Here is a 17653-nt window from a genome sequence, read left to right on the forward strand (position 1 = left end):
GCTCTTGCTTTAATTGTCCTCCCTTTCCCCCTTTTTTTAGACTAGATTAGATTCCCTACAGTGTGGAAACAGGCCCTTCAGCCCAACTAGAATGTACTTAAGTTTTACTTGAACAATTTCCTTTTTTAAAGGCTGACCATTACTTCATTATATTTCTGCCTGCCCGCTTTTGATTTCAATTTATCTGGGCCAGATCCCTCCTCAATTCACTGAAATTAACTTTTCTCTACTGAAGTGTTTTTATTGTTGAGTGCTTTCTGACCCACTGCATAAATAAATCTAATGGATTGTATTGATAGTGTGTTGCTGGAAAAGCACAGCAGGTCAGACAGCATCCGAGGAGCAGGAAAGTCAATGTTTCGGGCCGGAGCCCTTCATCAGGAAAGAGGATGAAGGGCTCTGGTCTGAAATGTCAATTTTCCTGCTCCTCGGATGCTGCCTGACCTCCTGTGCTTTTCCAGCAACACACTCTCAACTCTGATCTCTAGCATCTGCAGACCTCACTGTCTCCCAATGGATTGTATGATCACCAATCCTTGATCTTCTGCATAATTGATCTAAACCCAATGATCACCAGCCCATCTGTCTTTGACCTGTCAAAGATATTCTCTCTTTGTAGCACTATAATATTTTTCTTAAACAAAACAACTATCATCCTTTTTTTCCCTTCCCTACTTTCCTGCATGAACTTGAAACAATAAGCATCTAATCCTCCCCTTTCTTGAGCCAGTTCAGTTGTCCCTGTTACATCAGAGTCCCATGTGGTTATCTGTGCTCAAATCTTAACCAACCCTGTTAATACCACATCATAAATGTACAAACATGCTCTCCAAACTGAACTTAGTTCTCTTGTTTTCTGTGATCCCTCATTCCCAATGACTTCAAACCAGCTCTCTAAGTCACAGAGATGTACAGCCCAGAAACAGACCTTTCACTCCAACTTGTCCATGCCGACCAGATATCCCTACTTAATCTAGTCCTATTTCGACAATAGACAATATACAATAGGTTCAGGAGTAGGCCATTCATTATGATCATGGCTGATCATCCACAATCAGTATCCTGTTCCTGCCTTATCCCCATAACCCTTGATTCCACTATCTTTAAGAGCTCTATCCATCTCTTTCTGAAAGTATCCAGAGACTTGGCCTCTACTGCCTTCTGGGTCAAAGCATTCCATACACCCACCACTCTCTGGGTGAAGAAGCTTCTCCTCAACTCTGTTCTAAATGGCCTACCCCTTATTTTTAAACTGTGTCCTCTGGTTCTGGACTCATCCATCAGCGGAAACATGTTTCCTGCCAGAGTGTCCAATCCTTTAATAATCTTAGACGTCTCAATCAGATCCTCTCTCATCCTTCGAAACTCAAGTGTATACAAGCCCAGATGCTCCAATCTTTCAACATATGATAGCCCCGCCATTCCGGGAATTGACCTCATGAGCCTACGCTACACTACATCAATAGCCAGAATGTTCTTCCTCAAATTTGGAGACCAAGACTGCACACAATACTCCAGGTGCAGTCTCACCAGGGCCCTGTACAGCTGCAGAAGGACCTATTCATATACCCATCCAGATGTCTCTTAAATGTTCTAATTGTATCAACTTCCACCACTTCCTCTGGTAGTTCATTCCATATATACACCACCTGCTGTTGCCCTTAGGTCCCTTTTAAATCTTTCCCCTCTCACCTTAAACCTACCCCCTTTAGTTTTGGACTCCCCCACCCTGGGGAAGAGTTCTTGACTATTCACCGTATCCATGGCCCTCATGATTTTATAAACCACTGTCAGGTCACTCCTCAGCCTCCAACAATCCAGGGAAAATAGCCCCAGCCTATTCAGCCTCTCCCTTTAGCTCAAACCCTCCAACTCTGGCAAATCTTTTCTGAACCCTTTCAAGTTTTACAATCTCTTTCCTGTAGCAGGGAGACCAGAAGTGAACACAGCATTCCAAAAGTGGCCGAACCAATGTCCTCTATGCACTATATTTCTGCTTTTTAAAACTATATCTTGATGTCCATACTCCTACTAAAGTCATTTAAACCATCTTCCACAGCACTGGTTGACCAGTTCACAGGCTAAATGTCTGAGTTCTGTTCAAGCGCAACCCATCCATTTTGAACATGTCCCTCCTGCTACAGAGCTGATTCCAATTTCTGAGGAATTTGAAGACCAGCACTGCTCAATATTCCCAGCTACATATGGAGTTTCCATATCTTCTTAATTTAGCCTTGCTAGTGTATAACAAATAGAGTAATCAAGAGTCATTATCAGTTTTGTAGTCCTGCTTTTTAACTTCCCCTGTGTCACTTTGAACTTAGAGACCACAAGGAAGAAATCTTATGATATTTCACATAAATTGTATAAAAGGTCTAATGGCCTGGCATCAGATACAGTGAAAAAGGGACTGGCTAAATATGATGTTCCACTAATAAATATTGATGTATTCATGACCTTTACCTTTCATCTACAGCTGATCTGCTATGGCATTGCTTATATGCAATATGAAATCAGATCATGCCTGTAATATTTAGTTACGAACATGACCAGTCCTGTCTAAGCTATTGCTCACTCACTCCCTATAAGGGAAGCAGTCCAACACATCCTGAAATCAAATAGATATCAACTCATGTTGCTCCAGGAAATGTTTCAAATTCACCAGCTGCTTGGCTTCTCTCCTGAAAGAGAGGAGCTTGACTCCAGCATGTGTCTCTTTCACTTTCTATACATTTGATGAAAGAAAAGGACCGTTTGTTATGGCTTTATGTTGTAAATAATATGTGAGATTTGAGATTTGACAGATGTGTCTCAAATCTTCTTTTAAATAAGTGTGCTCATCAGACAGAGAAGCTTGGGATATTGGCTGGGAAACTCGGGATCTAGAAAATACTGGTGTGTATTTATAGTCACACTCTGTAGATATTGATCGCAGTTACCCCGGAATGAAACCCTGAATGAAAGCCAAGTGGTTTCCAACATAGAAGCAGAGAAGATCGGAGGGACAGTTATTCCAAAACTGTTCTTGCACACAAATATTGACATTGACAGAGGCTTGGGAGCTGTCAACACCTAACTGCAGATAGTGGTTGTCTGAGAAAGACCAGGGCAACCCCAACGACAAGACAGAAGGATTTAAAACAATCAAGAATATTAACTGCACTGGCATGGAACTTACACAGAAAGGAACATCCCTCATTTGTACCACTGACTCATAATTCTTCTTGCCTCTTTAGGGTCCTCTGTGCTTCATATTACTCAAACACTGATCTTTGCTGATTGCTCCATCAGTGAGGTTCTTAAACCAGTTAATAAGAAGGTGGTCACTGAAGCTCGTCATAAATTACAACTACAGAAATAGATAATGAATGCCATGCATTGGGGATTGATAACTGTTAAAAGTTGGTATTTTACCTGTCGCTGAATTCTAACTACAGCCCAATTTACTGCAGGCTACAAATCATTTACCAACTTAGATGTAGCAGGTGACATTTCTGGGCTGCCATGCAGGATATTTGTGCAATTCCATACAATTTATGGAATTGTAGAATTATTTTAAAATGCATGCAACAGACATAACGTATCGCTGTTCCTTGTTTAAATTTCTTTTATGTTTCTTTTATTTTGCACTGCTCTGAGTTTCTTTCCTCAGGTCATTTTGTATTACATCTATTAGTCATTGCGACTAGGATACTAGGACTGAGGATATACATTGATGGAGAAGAAAGTCTACATTTTAATCTTATACAAATTTAATTTGAATGTAGTTGAAATTAAACTGTAATCTGCAGTTTAAATTCTGTAGTTGCCAGCCTAAAACAAGGTTTTAAACAGGCTTCCAGTAAAACAGCAGCTTAATTAAGAAGCAGCTGAAATGGGATCCTCATTAATTGAATCTGATAGGCCTTTTGTCTTAGGAGCACGTAAAACTAGCCAACATATGTGACATGGCACTTGTGTGCAACTAATAATAAAATACTGATGTTATGCGATTAACGGAGTTAAAGGGGGGGGGGGGGAAGTGTTTTCATGCTTTTACTTTCTTAACATTTCAGTATCAGAAATTGGTTTTTGGTCTGCTAGAGGAAAAGAAGCTGTATTTGTTGACTATCTGGTAAGTGATGGAGATCTATTCCATTCCTAAGCTTAAATATAGCATAGCAAATCATGGTAAGATTATGAAATATATTAAAACACAACTAAATATAAAATTGAATAAAATAATAACTAGTTCCTTAAAACACATTAAGGATGATGGAATAGATAATGTGTCACAATTGCAGCATGTGCGAGTTCCTCGATGATAGTTTGGTTGAGAGCAAACAGTGCTGCGGTATTTGTTAGTCAAGCAACTTTGGCTCAAACATTATGAGATGGAGACATTGTAATGCATCAAGGCCTGGATCCTTTGTACTAGGAGACAGTCACATCTTCTAGAGTTGGCTTATCTGATTTCATAGAATCATAGAATTCCCCCAGAGTATGGAAAGAGGCCATTTGGCCCAATGAGTCTATACTGACCCTCCGAAGAACATCCCGTGCAAATGCAGACCTAGAATGCCACCCCATATCATGGCTCACCCACCTAGCCTGTCCATCCCTGAACACTACAGACAATTTACCGTGGCCAATTCACCTCACCTGCACATTTTTGTCTGTAAGAGGAAACTGGAACACCAGGAGGAAACTCACGCAGTGACAGGGAGAATGTGCAAATTCCACACTGTTACCTAAGTGTGGAATCTAACCCGAATCCCTGGCACTACGGGGCAGCTGTGCTAACCACTGAAACACCGTGCTGCCTAGAATTTGTTCAGTGTTCAGTGACTGGAGAGTATGATTGTGAGTGAGGCAGGAAAGGGGATCTAGCAAGAGTGCAGGAACCTTAGCTTTTGCCATTGGTTTGAGATGCTTTCAGCTTGCACGGATGACAAGGCTGTAGAGTGAGTGTACTAACTGAGCATGATATCATGGTACAAAAAGTCATTCGAAAGGGTGAAGTAAGAAAGAATGCATTGGTTAACAGGTAGCATTTCCCCCTCATTATACAAGTATCAGTATAATGAGGGGGAAATGACACTGTTCCCTGTAGCAAAGAGCATGAGTCCAGGTGGCTGTGTGGCCTACCCAGTGCCAGGATTCAGGATATCAGCTCAGGAGTAGGGAGGAACTTACAGGGGGAGGGGAAGGATCCAATCAATTTAGGCTATCAGTGACATAGGCAGGACAAAGAAGCAGTTCTACATAATCAAAAGTGGAACCTCAAGGGTCATAATGTCTACATTATTACCTGAGCCACAAACAAACTGGGCAAATCAGATAAGAGAGAGAAATTTATGGCTCAAACATTGATTAGGAAAGATAGGTTCCAGTTCGTGGGGCACTGGCACCAGCACTGGATAAAGTCAGACCTGTACCAATAAGACACATGTTTACCCAAACCATGCTGGGGGACAGTGTTTTTGCCCATTAGGTACTTACAGCTTAATAATACACTGGCCCTTTTAAAGGTGGTGAGGTTTCCTGCCTCTACTCCCCTCTTAGGCCATGTATTTAAGATTTCCACCATCCTGTGGATGAGAAAGAAAATCCTTAAATCCTCTCAAAACATCCTGCTTTTCACCTTAAAATTATAATCCCTCATATTGAGCCTTCAACTAAAGGGAACAGCTGCTTTCTGTCCACTCTGTCCCAGCCCCTCATCATCTTACACACCTCAGTTGGGACCCCCTCAGCCTTCTCTGTTCGAAAGAAAACAATATTAGCTTTTCTAGCCTCCCGTCATAGTTAAATTTCTCTAATCCAGGCAACATCCCAGTGAATCTCCTCTGCACCCTGTCCCATGCGATCATATCCTTCATATCGTGTCGACACCAGAACTGCACCCTGTACTCCAGCTGGGACTTAAACAAATCTTTGTTCAGCTCCAACATGAACTCCCTGCCATGACTGATAAACTACCCTATAAACTTGTTCTGCTGCGTTCAGGGATCTGTGAACAAGCATTCCAAGATCCCTCTGTTCCTCTGAGCTTCCTGGTGTCCTGCCATTATGGCTTCCTCCTTTTTCAGTTCATAAGGTTGAGAGGGAGATGCAGATGCTGGGCAAGTCGTAGGTGAGCAGTTTGGAGAGAGTGACCATAATTCAGTTACGTTTAGTTTAGTGATGGAAAACGATAGGTCTATGCCACAGGTCAAGACTTATCGATGGGGAAAAGACAATTATAATGCGATTAGGCAAGAATTAGGAAATATAGAATGGGGTAGCAAAATGCAGGGGATGCAGACAATGGAAATGTGGAGCTGGTTTAAGGAACAGATATTGTGTATCCTTGATAGGTATGTCCCTGTCAGACAGGGAGGAAGTGATAAGGTAAGGGAACCGTGGTTTATGACAGAAATTGCATCTCTTGTTAAATAGAAGAAGGAGGTTTATGTGTTGATGAGACAAGATGGTTCAGATGAGGCGATGGAGAGTTACAGATCAGCTAGGAAGGAATTAAAGAGAGAGTTAAGAAGAGCAAAGAGAGGACAGGAGCAGTCTTTAGCAAATAGAATAAAGGAGAACCCTAAAGCTTTCTATAGGTACGTGAGGAATAAAAGGATGATTAGGGTAGGTATAGGGCCAGTCAAGGACAGAAGTGGGAAGTTGAGTGTGGACCCTGTGGAGATCGGAGAGGTACTAAATGAACATTTCTCATTGGTGTTCATTCAGGAAAAGGAGAATATTGTAGAGGAGAAGAATGAGATACCAGATATTCGACTAGAAAGGATCGAGGTTAGTTATGAAGTGTGTTAACAATTCTATAAGGAGTGAAAGTAGACAAGTCCCCTCAACTGGATGGGATTTATCCGAGGATTCTCTGGGAAGCTAGGGAAGAGATAGCAGCGCCTTTGGCTTTGATATTTGAGTCATCATTGTTTACAGGTTTAGTACCAGAGGACTGGAGGATTGCAAATGTTGTGCCCTTGTTCAAGAAGGGCAGCAGAGATGACCCAGGTGATTATACACCAGTGAGCTTTACTTTTGTTGTAGGAAAGGTTTTGGAAAGGATTATAAAAGATAGGATTTATAATCATCTAGCAAGCAACAATTTGATTTCAGATAGTCAACGTGGTTTTGTCAAGGGCAGGTCGTGTCTCACAAACTTCATTGAGTTTCTTAAGAAGGTGACCAAGCATGTAGATGAGGGTAGGGCAGTTGATGTGGTATACATGGACTTCAGTAAAGCCTTTGATAAGGTTCCACGTGGTAGGCTGATGGAGAAAATGCAGAGGTATGGAATTGAGGGTGAGTTAGCAATTTGGATTAGAAACTGGCTTTCTGAAAGAAAGCAGCGAGTGGTGGTTGATGGAAAATATTCTGCCTGGAGTCTGGTTACTAGTGGTGTGCTACAAGGATCTGTTTTGGAACCATTGCTGTTTGCCATTTTTATCAATGACTTAGACGCAGGAATAGGAGGATGGATTAGTAAATTTGCAGATGACACTAAAGTAGGTGGAGTAGTGGATAGTTTGGAAGAATGTTACAGGTTGCAGGGGGACTTGGATAAACTGCAGAATTGGGCTGAGAGGTGGCAAATGGAGTTCAATGCAGCTAAATATGAGGTGATGCACTTTGGGAAGAATAACAGGAAGGCAGAGTACTGGGTCGATGCAAAGATTCTTGGCAGTGTGGATGTGCAGAGGGATCTTGGAGTCCATGTACATAGATCCCTGAAAGTTGCCACCCAGGTGGATAGTGCTGTTAAGAAGGCATATGGTTTGTTAGGTTTCACTGATAGAGGGATTGAGCTCCGGAGCCACAATATCATGCTGCAACTATGCAAAATGCTAGTGCAGCTGCACTTGGAATATTGTGTACCGTTCTGGTCGCCATATTTCGGGAAGGATGTGGAAGCATTGGAAAAGGTGCAGAGGAGATTTACCAGGATGTTGCCTGGTCTGGAGGGAAGGTCTTATGGGGAAAGGCTGAGAGGCATGGGTCTGTTCTCATTGCAAAGAAGAAGGCTAAGAAGGGATTTGATAGAGACATACAAGATGATCAGAGGATTAGATAGGGTAGACGGTGAAAGTCTTTTCCTAGGATGGTGACGTCAGCTTGTATGAGGGGACATAACTACAAATTGAGGGGTGATAGATTTAAGACAGATGTCAGAGGCAGGTTCTTTGCTCAGAGAGTGGTAAGGGCGTGGAATGCCCTACCTGCCCAATGTAGTTAACTCAGCTACATTCAGGAGATTTAAACAATCCTTAGATAAGCACATGGATGATGATGGGATAGTGTAGGGGGACGAGCTGAGAATAGTTCACAGGTCGGTGCAACATTGAGGGCTGAAGGGCCTGTTCTGCGCTGTATTGTTCTATGTTCTATGTTCTAAGTCTGTGTCTCCTAATTCTGCTCAGACTATGTAGCCAAACATTAAACGAACAATCCAACTCTCTTGGCAAAAGGAGAAGGCGCCATGGATTGGCTACAGTGGTAGGAATGACCATTGCATTTTATTGCTCAGTGTCATGACCACGGGTCAGACTCCTAACATACTGTGGACATTCTTGACTTGTAATTCCAAAACCTGGTTTTTAAAAGGGATTGATATAGTGAAAACTTGTTATGGATGTAAATTAAGTGTCTGGTGAGGGGGGAAAAGAGAGAGAAAGACAGAGAGAGAGAGAGAGAGTGTCCTAGAATGTCATACCTTCAGGATCAAAGGAAGCATCAAACAAAGGAGGAAGACGCAAGTCAAAAAACGAAATTGTGATTTTTTTATGTCTAAAAATATAACGAGTGACTAATACCACTTCAACAACAAGTCACTTCCTGCGGACTATGTACTGAACCGCAAACACATTTTGAGTTTTTCCCTTTGAACCACCCACAAGGATAGGGTTAAAGAGCCAGTTTCAATACTACTGCACTGTGCTAATGGGATTGAGGTTCTCTGTGTGCAAGTGGGTTAAATTTTCTTTTGAGTTAGATTGAGTTTGTGTGTCAGTATGCTGTGAAGGTCGCAGTCAAATTGCTATCCTTTGGTTGCAGGTAAAGGGATTCTATTACTCTGAATGCAAGAAATCAGCGAGCTAGCAAACCAGATAAAATGATTCAGGACAACAAAATGACCCTGTCTCAACCTGAATGCTGAATTCAGTCACAGTTAAAGGGAACTGGAATAATAGAATCTCAACCAATCTGCAAAACTAAGATTATTGAAATTAACTGTTCAACTCCCAACATCAATGCAATCAGTATCCTCAACTGCAATGGCTGTGACTTCCAACTATTCTCTTTCTTTAAACTATCTTTTTGGACTTACCTCTTGCTTGAAGTCTCTGTATATATATGTTGCATTTCTAATTCTTCTGACATTGAATAATTAATAAACTCACTGTAGTTAAACTCACAAATGACTGACTAAATTAACTCTTTTTTAAAACATAAGTTCATTTGGATCTGAGAGAAAGGGAAGTGATCTGTTTTTAAGTCTTGTTGTGATCAATAAGACAATGGGTGAATAAAGACAGGGAGCAAGTTCATCCTTCCTGAACTGGGATCTTAGCAATTTAGGATATCCTATTCAGAACGGTATCAAATTGAGGAACCCCGTCTGAGCATAACATGCCAGCTTCAAGCTCTGAAATGTCACCTATGTATGGTACTGGCTCAGCAATGACTGGCTTCCTGTCTGATTACATGGGGATTGGGGATCCTATCCCATCAAGCAGGTGGTTGCTCGGTACTCAAGAATCAATTGCTGCTTGGAAGCTGGAACTTCAGAACAATATGCCCTGACCTGCACGAGTACTTGTAGCAGGAGAGAGTTTTTATGTTTTCATTTGACTTAAAAATCATTTATTTTGAAATGGACACTTTGGGGTGACAACATAGCTATCGTTAATTGCATGATGACAGTTGACCACAATTTATGGAAAGTTCTGATCAGCAGAAATCTGTGGTTAAAAGCTGACATCATTGGTCAAGGAGACCACTGAAATGCTTTATTTCTCAACTGGATGATCATTGTTATTTGTTCCTAACAGAAGAGGTTTTGGCGTGGATATAAAAACCCAATTTATTAGCTGAATAACTAAGGTAGAGATCCAAGTCTAAGAGATCTTAAACTGCTAGTTTGTTTGAATCATCTTTAATATACAGTTCTTCATTCTTTCTGCAGTCTGCTTGTAACACTAGAACAGTAAGCAGCTCGAAGCTTAACTAATGACTGAATCTAATCTCTGGAAAGAATCCATTATCTCACATGTGAAATGAACCAATTTCCAGCTTACGATGACTATACCTTCACTAGTTATGTTGCTGGTTGGTGCTGCTGTGAATAGAGCATCTGTACACAGCCACTGAAATAACCTCCACTGGATATTGACTTATTGAACACTCTCATTCATGTGAACCAATTCCAATGTCTGTAATTTGTAGCTTATTTCCTACCTCACATGTGAATGTGTTGTGAACCATTTCCCATGGGTCTTGAATACTATATTAAACTCTACTTTGTATTCAAACCTAAAGAATTTGCTGCATGTTATTTTTAAACTAGACTTCCCAAACAAGGGATTTGGGCAAACACATTACTGCCTATTTCTAAAAGGGAAAGGAAAAATAGAATGGCAATTAAAAGTCACTTCAGTTATGGACAGGCGAGGAGAAAAGTGAGAATAATTCAATTCACCTTAGATTAGATTCTCTACAGTGTGGAAACAGGCCCTTCAGCCCAACAAGTCCACACCAACCCCCCAAGGAGATACCCACCCAGACCCATTTCCTTCTGACTAAAGCACCTAACACTATGGGCAACTTGGAATGGCCAATTCACCTGACCTGCACATCTTTGGACTGTGGGAGGAAACCCACACAGACACAGGGAGAATGTGCAAACTCCACACATTCAGTAACCCAAGGCTGGGATTGAACCTGGGTCCCTGGTGTTGTGAGGCAGCAGTGCTAACCACGCAGGCATCTCTCTGTCTGTGGTTGGATTGCGTGACTGTGAACTACACAAGTTCAACAGTGATGTTACACAAGGAGGTAGCTCATGCCAAGAGGCCAGTAGGGAACACAAAGAACTCAATGATGCTGTCACATTTACTTGAAAGCCCTCAACATTGATCACAAGTGGAAAACTCTAGCTGACATTCCACTGTCAATGTAGACACCAGCTATGGACAGGAATTTGCCAGCCTGCAACATGTGATTTCAGAAGCTCCGATGGGACACTAGCCCTGTGTAAACAAGACATGGGCAGAAAGCATCATTCACCACTGGTAAGGGATACCTTCAGGTATGGCAACAGCGACAAAATTTAATTTTACAGAATTGGCTTATTCAGCCATCAAATGAAGTGATGCAATATGACCTCACCATGGCTTCTGAGGATGTATTCCCATCAGCTGTTATTAGTGGGAATATGTCAACCAACCAAACACATTTATTCCAACTTTAAATAAAAACTTATTTATTCAATTTTGTCATCCTATCTGTCAAAGTGTATTCATGAGCGAATTGGTGACACTCTTATTAGCTTATTTGGAGAAGACTGACAGTCCTCACTGAATCTGCATGGTGCTACAATGGAAGTGAATTATTCACTAAACAGCCTTTAAATATATTCCTTGCCTCATTTCCATTTACTGAAATTCTGTGGTTATTCTGTTCCAAGATTTATTTTTATCATGGGCTTCCCAAAATTATTACTAAATCAGGAAAAAAAAGACTTAATTGTGTTTTGTGTGCATTTTTCAGCTTGAAACAATTAAGAAATTGTTTATAATGTACTAACCCTTCAAACAAACGAAAGGAAAGAAATTGAAACCTGCTCAGCAGCATTTGAACAGGATTCAGCTCATGGCCTATAAACCATTGAAAAAGAATAACAGGCACTTGAAAAGGTCATGGAACCTGGCACTGATGTAAGTGCAAAACAATGTTGGATGTTGAAAAGGGAGGTCTACAGGGTTACAATGAAATAACTTCTGATGCAGAAATGCACAATGTCAGGTCCTCAAACATAAGGTAACTTTTCAGTGACTGAGGGACGTCAAGAGTCCTGATGGCGTGTAGCTTCCGATAGCCAATCAACTCACGGATTTTCAGCCGGCAGGTTTGCTTCAATGATAGTGGGTTCTTCTGATATCCATCGATCCAGGACAGGAAGGTGGTCTTGGAAGCCAGCTGCTTAGGGGCCTCTCCAGTGTTCTGAAATAATAACACACTTCAAAGTGTCACTGCTCTCAAGCTGGAGTTCAGTGGATCACAACTTAAAATATAAACTGGGTGCTAGTGACTCTGCAATCTAGAACAAAAGGGACAATTTAATATCACTGGAAAATGAGTTTTGAATCTGTAATGACAGAAGAGTCATACTTACTTTTCTTTTACTTCCATTAATTTGCTAATCTGTTTGAAGATTAATGAAGATATTTTCTTTTAAAAATGGATATACCTTAACTTTAAACAAGTGAAAACAAATTGTTCTTATGGTATAGATTTGAAGACAGAAAGTTCTGGAGAAACTGACAGTATATGTGAAGAGGCATGCACAATTTCAATTGGACTACCTTTGAATAAATACCTTTTCACTTGTTTAAAGTATCACTTCTGTTTTCTGGCACAACTATCAATTTATTGATGATCCAGGTAATATCCTGGGGACTCAGGTTCGAATCCCACCACAGCGCACAGTGGAATTTGAATTCAGTTTTTAAATATCTGGAATTAAGAGTCTATTCCGAAGTGTCAATTTTCAGAAAAAACCCGTCAGGTTCATTAATGTACTTTCGGGGAAGAATCTGCCATCCTTACTTGGTCTAACCTACATGTGACTCCAGACCCACAACAATGTGGTTGACTCTTAACTGCCTTCTGGGTAGTTAAGGATGGGCAATAAATGCTGACCTCGCCAGCAACACCCTCATCCCGTAAATGATAAACAAAAGAGTTTCCTTCTGTTGCAAGTTGATTGAGTGAGCATTGTGACAAAGAAAAACCAAATTGTGGGGGGTGAGCAAACATTTGGTATTTGGAATAGCTGAGAAATTTTGTTATATAAAAGTTTGAAATAGACTTTGAAGGCATATTATGATCTGTCAAAATATAAAGTTTATTAACAGGTACCAAGTCCCTCTGTAAAATGGATAATGTTACCAATTCTTAAGCTGTTGCCCTTGGCACATTTGGCTTCCAAGTAGGGTTTTCTGGTCCCTCTATATACACCATGGTTGAGTTCAGAGACTCAATACGATAGGTCCTGGAACTTTGCTCACATTTCTGAGCTCCAATTCAGAGCAATTTTACAATATATTTTCATTTCATTAGTCAACATCATTCAAAAGGGGTGGCATTGGTGGCTCACTGGTTAGCACTGATGCCTCACAGCATCAGGGACCTGGGTGGCTGTCTGTGTAGAGTTTGCACATTCTCCCCGTGTCTGCATGGGATTCCTTCGGGTGCTCCAGTTTCCTCCTACACTCCAAGGACGTGCAGGTTAGGTGATTGGCCATGCTAAATTGTCTAGTAGTGTCCAGGGATACGCAGGCTAGGTGGAATAGCCGTGGTAAATGCAGAGTTACAGGGATAATATGAGGGTGGGTCTGGGTGGGATGTTCTGCAGAGGGTCTGTATGGACTGGATGGGCCGAATGGCCCGCTTCCACACTGTAGGGATTTTTGATTCAAAATAATTCTGGAAAATACTTATACTTTGGGCTTTCCAAATGATAACCAATGTTATCAAAACAAGCCATCTTTTCATTATCTCATTTCTATTTGTGGAACTTCATTATCAGTAAAGTTGGCTGCTATGCCTCTTACTTTACAGCAGTCACTACATAGCAGATGTATTTAATCAGCTGTGAAGCCCTTTGAGCCACCCTGAGGTTGCCAGTTGAAATAGCTGAGTTGGGAGACTGAAAATCTAAAGGTCCCTGGGTTTTAGCAAAATAAGCAGTTCCTGACCATGTCAGTCTTTATTTAGATGATCTCAGGGAATGGAGTGTCGAATTTCTAAGCCAAGTTGATATTAAAAAGGAAGAGGCGCTGTGCATCTTAAAAGTATTAAGGTAGAGAGGTCCCCGGGTCCTGATGAGATCTACCCTAGAATATTGGTGGAGGCAAGAGAACAAATTGCTGGAGCACTTACAGACATCCTCTTTGGTCACAGATGAGGTCCCAGAGGACTGGAGAATAGCCAATGTGGTCCCATTATTTAGGAAGGGTAGCAGGAATAATCCTGGAAAGTACCGGTCTGTGAGTCTCATGTCAGTGGTAGGGAAGTTATTTGAAACGATTCTCAGGAACAAGATCATTTAGAAACAAATAGACCTAATAGCAATAAACAGCATAGTTTGTGCAGGGGAAGCTGTGCTTCACTAACTTGATTGAAATTTTTGAAGAGGTGACAAAGATAATGGATGAGGGAGAAGTGGTTGATGTTGTCTACATCGTCTTCAGTAATGCCTTTGACAAGGTCCCTCAAGGCAGACTGGTGCAAAAGGTGAAGTCACATCGTATCGGGGTGAGCTGGCAAGATGGATACAGAACTGGCTCAGTCATAGGAGACAGATGGAAAGGAAAAATGCTTTTGGGAATGGAGAGTTGTGACTAGTGGGTATTCAACAGGGATCAGCGCTGGGACCTCTGCTGTTTGTGGTCGACATAAATGATTTGGAGGAAAATGTAACAAGTTTAATTAGTAGGTTTGTGGACGATACAAAGATTGGTGGAGTTGCATAAAGTGAGGAAAATTGTCAGAGGATACAGCAGGATATCCATCACTTGGGCAGAATGAATGGGCAGAAAAAGGGCAGATGGAGCTTAGTCCGGGCAAATGTGAGGTGATCCTTTTTGGAAGGTTAAGCATAGGTGGAAATTATACAGTGAGTGGCAGAGTATTGACAGTCAGAGGAATCTGGGTGTGTAGGTCCACAGATTGCTGAAGGTGGCAGCACAGATAGATAAACCTAGTAAAAAAGGCTTATGGCATGGTTGCCTTCATTGGAAGGGGCATTGCATATCAGGATAGACAAGTTATGCTGCAGCTTCATAGAACTTTAGTTAGGCCATTCTTGGAAATTGCCTTCAATTCTGGTCACTACACTACCAGGAAGATGTGGATGATTTGGAGGTGATACAAAAAAGTTTTACCAGGATGTTGCCAGGAATGGGGGATTTTAGCTATGAATAAAGGTTGAATAGACTGAGTTTGTTTTCACTGGAATGCAGAAGGTTGAAGGACAGCCTAATAGAAGTTTGTAAGATTGTCAATGGCATGAATAGAGCGAAAGTATGAGGCTTTCCAAGGGTGGAGAGGTCAATTACCAGAGAAACACATTTTCAAGGTGCAAGGGCGATGTTTAAAAGAGATGTCTGAGGCAAGTTTTTCACACAAAGGATGGTAAGTGCCTGGAACACGCTGCCAGAGGAGGTGGTGGAAGCAGACACAATAGCAGCATTCAAGAAGCACCTGGATGAATACATAAATAGGAAGAGAATAGAGGGATACAGATCCTGTAAGTGAAGACAATTTTAGTATGGAAGGGCAAAATGTGTCAGTGCAGGCTTGGAGGGCCGAATGGCCTGTTCCTGTGCTGTGTGGTTCTTTTCTCCTTGAAAGGCTCTATATAAATGCAAGGTTTTTTTTATTTAGCATCATCATCATTTAGGAACAGCATTAAAGTAGAATAATGATAAACAAAACATAGAAGTGGAAAAAGGCTGGGAAGGAAATTTCATCTGGACCCACCCCCCTTCATCCTGCACAGAAACAGATTGCCACAGCTCACCTTCAGATTGAAGGTGTCTTTTTTAATCACAAAATCTTTGGCAAAGATTGGCAGAGGAAGGAAAGGCACTCAATCTTTCAAAGTAAATATAGAAAAATTAGAACCAATTATTATTTTAGGCCTGAGAAGTTGTTACTTACTAAACAACCCATTTGACTGTAATTAATTCCATATAATTATTATTCCATCTATAAATAGATATTGGCAGGACAGGACATGAATATTGCTGAGAGAAGACACATTATATTGAAGCTTTTCATCTTGTATACATCAGGATATTTTGCAAGAATATCTATGTAAAGGGGAACAATGTTGTTATACTGTGTAAGAAGAGAAGGTTGATTCATTTCCAGTGGGACTCTGGTGAGTGATTGGTTGGTAATGCCACTGTTGTTCAGAATTCATTTGCCAATCAATCAGTGGATATTTTTCAAACTGTGTAAATATCTTGTTCCTATTTACTCTGGCATTCTTGCAAAGTGTCCTGGTGGGTACAAGAAAAAAGGTTTCATTTCTCAGCAGTACCACCATATTCCATGTTTGCGAAATTTTGTATGATGTGGATTAAACTTTGAAGTTACTGAAAACAAAAATCAGGAGAGATGCAAAATAGACGACTGGCTTGTCACCAATTTTACACTATTTCACACATTCAAGATCTATCTCATAGTCACAAGTGAAAACAGCAATTTCTAGAAAAGCTCAGCAGGTTTGGCAGCATCTGTGGAGAGAAATCAGAGTTAGTAGTTTGGATCCAGTGACCCTTCCTCAGAACTCCTCATGTTGCTTGATGCTGCTGTCGGACCAATGCTCCTAATTTTTTTCCATACCTTATTTCTGTAAGTGATTTTTGCTCCAGACAGGACAAGCATTCGTAAACAGTCAAGTTGTCCACTGCAGGCAGCCAAGTACATAGGGGTTACACCCCAGTTGTCAGGGAGATCTACATCTGCTCCATTCTGTAATAGAAAAGGAGTGGCAAGGAAAAGCTTGATGCTAAATCTATGAGATTCATTGAATCTTTTAAAAAATTCTTGCAGATAGTAATATGTTGAAAGGTTACATGTTTATGTCCTGTGGAATTTCTTCCATAATGGACTTTTATCATTTTATCCTTTGATGTCCCTGGATGACACTCTGACCCCAGCTGAAAATCCTAGTAGTATTCTCAAGCATATCAGTTATTAAATATCACAGGGGAATCCTCCTTTTCTTCATTGAACTTAATGCTCCAAACTCCACCTCACATAGGTCCAAGAAGGCAGGTCCAATGCAGCCAGAGACAACAATAAAACTGAGAAACCAATTTGATCCACAACGACCAACAGAGCTGTGCAAGGAGTCAGAGTTGCTGTGGACACAAACAAGTTTACATGCATGAATTTGCCTGGAGCTATGATGGATGGTGGTAGAGGCTCCAATTCCTTTCCAGTATGCAGCTGATTGGAATTTCCCCTGCTGTTACCATCTACCACTGCCAATTTTGGAAACATTTACAATTTAATGCTCAACCCGTTTCGGCCAAATTACGAACACACTCCATGGCCATGAAGTCCTGGAGTGGGACGTGATCCTAGAGCTTCTGGCTCAGAGGCAGGGACACTATCCACTATGCCACAACATCTCTTCACTAAAGCGTTACTCTGTTTATTTCCAATGTGACTTACTTTCTCAGAGGGAACTGCATTCTTTCAGTCTCGAAAATAACATAATGGCAATGGGAAACCACAGACTTGGAGCATCACAGCACCAACTCATACATTACCACTGTGTTTTAATACCATGAAACATTCAAGTTAAATTTGTGATTGTGGAATGTTTTTCAAGTCCTGAACCAAACAGTACTGTTTTCTCAGACTAATT

At 41.1% G+C, this 17653-nt stretch overlaps 1 protein-coding gene across 3 annotated transcripts in view; it reads right to left on the reverse strand.

The window, feature by feature from the left end:
- Positions 1–4020: 4020 nt before the first annotated feature.
- The window catches only part of LOC140483655 (ankyrin repeat and SOCS box protein 9-like), a 30122-nt gene continuing 16489 nt past the window's right edge, over positions 4021–17653 (reverse strand). For all 3 annotated transcript variants that reach the window (XM_072581999.1, XM_072581997.1, XM_072581998.1), the window contains 2 exons: positions 16621–16749; positions 4021–12207 (listed from right to left, as the gene is read on the reverse strand). In XM_072581999.1, the coding sequence (XP_072438100.1) occupies positions 11968–12207; positions 16621–16749 (369 nt within the window). In that variant the 3' untranslated portion in view covers positions 4021–11967. The remainder of the gene's footprint in view (positions 12208–16620; positions 16750–17653) is intronic.

The sequence above is a fragment of the Chiloscyllium punctatum genome, chromosome 12 (genome assembly GCF_047496795.1).
Source record: "Chiloscyllium punctatum isolate Juve2018m chromosome 12, sChiPun1.3, whole genome shotgun sequence".
Taxonomy (NCBI): Eukaryota; Metazoa; Chordata; class Chondrichthyes; order Orectolobiformes; family Hemiscylliidae; genus Chiloscyllium; species Chiloscyllium punctatum.